The 4,904-nt window shown below is 32.5% G+C and overlaps 1 protein-coding gene across 1 annotated transcript; it reads right to left on the bottom strand.

Moving 5' to 3' along the window:
• Nucleotides 1-3,964: 3,964 nt before the first annotated feature.
• Nucleotides 3,965-4,569, bottom strand: LOC129289494 (chymotrypsin inhibitor 3-like). Its single transcript, XM_054926263.1, has one exon. The coding sequence runs from the start codon at nucleotides 4,526-4,528 to the stop codon at nucleotides 4,169-4,171; it is 360 nt and encodes a 119-aa protein (XP_054782238.1). The 5' UTR covers nucleotides 4,529-4,569; the 3' UTR covers nucleotides 3,965-4,168.
• Nucleotides 4,570-4,904: the final 335 nt, after the last annotated feature.

Below are 4,904 nucleotides of genomic sequence, written 5' to 3' on the forward strand. Positions count from 1 at the left end.
GTTAGTTTGATTTTTATGAGTTTTGTTCTCACGTTTGTTATTCGTGTGTCTCATACTTGCGTTTGTTTTCATAGCTTCAAGCTGCGTTTGGTTAGCATTACTCTCGTGAATTATGTAACCACGTTTGTTTCATGGCATAAGTTGCATTTGGTTACTTACCGTCATAGACTATTTGTCCATGTTTTTCTTTATGGCATAAGCTGCATTTGGTTATTTACCTCCATGAATTGTATGTTCACGTTTGTAAATTGTTCTGATAAATTTACAAAAATATGAATTTTTAATTAATTGATGATTGCATACTCCAATGGTTTATAATTAGAAAAATGTTATTATTTTTGTTTATGTATTTATTTAATCATTTTGACTTGTTAAGAGGAAATGTTAATATTGTTTTGTCATTATAGATTTAAAGTCTTTTGGTAATCAAGTTGTATAGAACTTTTATTCTAAACTTACAAATTTATTTACATTTAATTGCTTTCTTTTTAATTTATGTATATGTTATAGTTTATTCATTTTGAATTTACAAAAAATATTATAATTGAGATGTTAGTCACTGAAAAATATTTTTTATCTCAGATAGCTTGTACCTCAATTAGATCATTCAAGGGATTTTGCTACTAGATTGAAGTTGTGATGCCATTTTGGTTAATCTCTATTTTTTTATGTAAAAATTTAATCTATATATTGTATTTTTATAAATAATGTTATAGGTGCTCCCCACAGCCTATGTTAAGGGTCTTTATTTTGTAAATATTTTGTTTATTAGTTGAAAGGAGCTGAGCTTCTAGATGTTATAATATTTTTTTAGAAATTTGTATTGTAAAATTTTGGAAAAATCCTATTCTTAAGGAAGATTTTGTTAAAATTTCTACAAAAATATTAAAACTTCATTTAAATGAATTAAAACATTATATTAAAGATTCATTAATCAAGACTTAAGGGATATCTTTCTATATATATCTCGTGCTAGTTATGTCTAATTTTTGAGGCATGACATTTTACGTCCATACCAAAACCCCAAACCTCATTTTGATTCTATTAGGTCACTATAGGAGATCGATCAATAATGGCATAAACATTTTTCTCAATGCTCCCGAAGGTTATTATTCTCCACAATTTTCTTAGCCTATGAAACGATCCTCGACACTAGGCTTGCCTTGCCTATGTTTGCACCAAAAGTTCCTCCTTGATTCACAACTTTCGTTGGAAATTCAATTGGTCCCACACCATCCCATCCATCGTCTCCAATCTTCTTTCTGAATCTTTTGTTCTGCTTGGTGGTTGGGCTTCCCTGCATAAGCTCTCTTTCTGCTATCTTTGCCTCACTCACACTGGGGTACTCTTAGAGAGCTCGGATTTCAAGTTGATAGTAGTGGGACGCTAACGGTGAAGGAGTTCTGGCAAGGTGGCGTGAAAATTACAGACGGCATTGAGTTGAAAAGTTGAATGAACGTGGCCCCCACACTTATGAAGAAACAGCCGTTAGTTGAAAACAAATGGAAGGTTTTATAGATGATGATTTCTTTACACCACCTCATGTGGCATGGGATATTAGATATTCTTTTAAAAAATATTTCATTAATAAAGTTAGTCCTTTACTCTTAATATTTTACCATATTACTTTATTCATTTTATCAACCTTTCTATAACTCAATGGTTATCTAGAAGGATGTAATAAATCCATAAGGACAGCACTATATACTCCTTGTAGTCTACAGTCCGCCTTCTAAAATGATTCTCTAGTTTTTAATATAAGATATTTGATGAAGTATTAATTATATTTTTTAATACTATTCCTATTTAAACTCATTTAACTATGAAAAATGTAATGCAAATTTGAAGATTTTTTATTTAACTAGGGATAAAATTAAAATTTTATTATATTTTCATATGAAAGTAATTATTTAATTATCTTTTTTGATTCCTATGAGATAGTTAGAGGTGCTATATAATAAGAATTGGAATGAGTAAATTGCAATGCTTTACAATAACGTTTAAATTGCTTCCTTAAAAAAAAAAATTCTAGAAGGACATAATAATTGTATTTTCCCACAGGTAATGTTATGTGCCTTGGCCATTGCAAGTTCTGCTTCCATTCATTCATTAATCCAAACTACTTCCATTCAAACACCGTGCTTCTCAATAAATGGAGCCGACACAAACCAGCAAAGTAAGCATTCCAATTCCAATAATTTGAAAATTATTTTTTAAAAAATTTACCCATGTATTACTCCCTCTATCTTTATATGTAGGATATTTTTTAAATAATTTTTTATACCTAAATATAAAAGATATTATGATATTTTTGAATAATTAAAAAATTTTTTATTTATCTTAAAAAAATAAAAGAGATATTAACTATATGCGTCGTCCACCACCATCAAGATATTAATTGACATTATTAGTGAAAAATTAAAAGATTATTGTGATTTAATATGATTTCAATTGAATAATAAATTTTTATTATTATGCAGAATTTGGTTAAAAAAATTTATATAGAGACGAGAAATAATTAATAAGTATGGAAAATATAATCCAATTTAAATTTAATACCGGAAAAATGGGTTGCGGGCTTGTCCATGACCTAGCCAATTTCAAGCTTAGAAAGTTCGGCCCAACCTGTACATGTGTGGCAGTGCTGGCCCTCAAAATATTGGCCTTGTTCTGCTCTTTTTTTTTTTCAAAAAAAATTGGAATAAAGACTTGTATGGCTTAAGTAAGCCTGAAACTCATCTCCCCCCCTTTTTTTTTCCACACATTTTCATGCATACACGATACTCCCTGGGTCACAAATTATAAGACAATTTAAAAAGAAATTATATAAACTAATAAAACTCATTAAATATAGTTTACAACTTTATTTGTTAAAATAAAAACATACATTTTTAAAAATATTCTTAATTTTATGCTTCATTTATGAAAGAATATTAGAGAGAGAATATAACAGAAAGGCTTCATAAAAGAAAAATATAACGGGAAGGGTAATATTGAAAAAATCATCATTAATGAAGATTTATTTTTATCAAAGTATCCTATATTTAAGATGCCAAATTTCTTTAAAAAAATGTCTTATAATTTGGGATTGAGAAAGTATATAGTTATTTATCAGAATTTCTATGTTAAAGAAAGGAAAGACCAGAGGGGGAAAAAATGAGAAGTACGTAGCTAATACATGGCTTTAGCGTGTATATTCACCAATTTGTGTTTTGTTTTTTTCTTTTTTTTCCGTGTTATCTATTCTGTCTCTATGCATGCTAGGATGCTAACGTTAGGAAAAACAAAGTGTTTCTGAATGTTGAGGATGTGAACCAAAATCGTTACACTATGGATTTGTCCTTCAATATTCTACGTTTAGAAACCTAATTTTTTTTTTATTGGCCTATTTGCAGTTGAAAAGAATTAGATATACTTTGTGCGCATGAACTAGATCTGTGTCATGGTTAGTCTGGAAATAGTGCTGGAAATCAATAGCCACAACATTATAATAATCTTCAAAATACAAAGCGATATGAAGGAAAGGAGTCAGGGTGCCATATTTCCTTCCAGGTGTTATAAAGGATATGAGGCCTTTTTTCAGTTATGCACAACTAGTTGCTGACTAGTATAAAACAAATATTAACTCCTTCAAATTTTGTGTCAATGATAGTAAAAGAGTCGAATTCATTCAAGTTGGACGATACTTTAAGCTTATATATATATATATATATATATACTTTAAGCTTATATATATATATATATATATGGAGAGAGAGAGAGAGAGAGAGAAGAGAAAAGGAAGCCACTTGAGACATAATTTTATTTAATTTAGACTTCAGCAACAGATGGAGAAAAGGAAGGCACGTAGCATTATATTATTTCATTTATTCTTCGATAAGTGCAAGGAGTTTTATAGACTGCTTGCATCATGCAGTGGCTTCACCATTTCGATAAAGGAGGCTCTTCATTAAGCAGATGATTCAGCTCCGCGAAACACAACATGGAAAGGAGCGTCATCGTCAATAACCAAACGCCTGTGTCCTTTCCCATCCTTGGAAATCCCAACAGCACCACAAGAATCTTCATCAGTGGGACAGAACACCATCTTATAGATACCTCGAACTGTCGACGTCTGAATTTTAAACCAACCACGCAGGGTGTTTTCGTACCCTAAAAGTTTCACTTCCTATGTCTCATCTTCTCCTCGAACAATCGTCCAATTTGCCGGTGTGTCGGCACACTTTGGCGGTGCAACGACCGTGAACTCCATAATGAAATTTGTGGGGAGATAAGCGATTCTGTATGGAGAAGCAAGTCTGGTGGGTAAACCGTTGGATAGTTCAGAGCTTTTCTGAACAACGGTAAGAGGGCAAGATTCATTGCCGGTAGCGGCGAGACCCACACCGCCGCCGTGTCCCCAGAGGGCTGGGAGGATGTAGTATGAGCCGCCATTTCTGACGGGGTTGCCTTCAGTGTCAACCACAAAATCAGCTTTGGCTGAGGCGAAGGCGAAGACAAGGAAGAGGGCAAGAAAGGTGGTCTTCATTGCTTAAGATGATTTCGCTATGTGCAGAGGAGGTTTTTTCTGTGTGATGGAAACGAGAGGATGACAGGTTCTATTTATAGACACACTAGATGATTTAGAGGGGTAGTTTGGGCATTCATTTATTATTTACCATATATTTATCAGCTAATTAATTGATTTTTCCGCTTCATGATTAGGCGGCAAAAATAAGATAAAGGGCTGAGAGAGTCACAGAGATGTGCCAGTTCTTAATTAATCTTTTCAAATTAGTTATATAGGTCGCTCAAATACTTGGGAGAGTAGAAACAAGCGCTGCCAAGAGCCTTGTAGCTAAATTGGCGCCCCACACTGGGATCAAACTCCTAAGTGGCATGGGGGATTTTTTTGGGGTTGGGGG

Source organism: Prosopis cineraria, unplaced genomic scaffold (genome assembly GCF_029017545.1).
Source record: "Prosopis cineraria cultivar Desert tree isolate PC_DT_omini unplaced genomic scaffold, ASM2901754v1 PC12, whole genome shotgun sequence".
Lineage (NCBI taxonomy): Eukaryota > Viridiplantae > Streptophyta > Magnoliopsida > Fabales > Fabaceae > Prosopis > Prosopis cineraria.

What these genes read in the sequence shown, in the direction of transcription:
- LOC129289494 (XM_054926263.1), bottom strand. Translation starts at nt 4,528, where the DNA reads ATGAAGACCACCTTTCTTGCCCTCTTCCTTGTCTTCGCCTTCGCCTCA.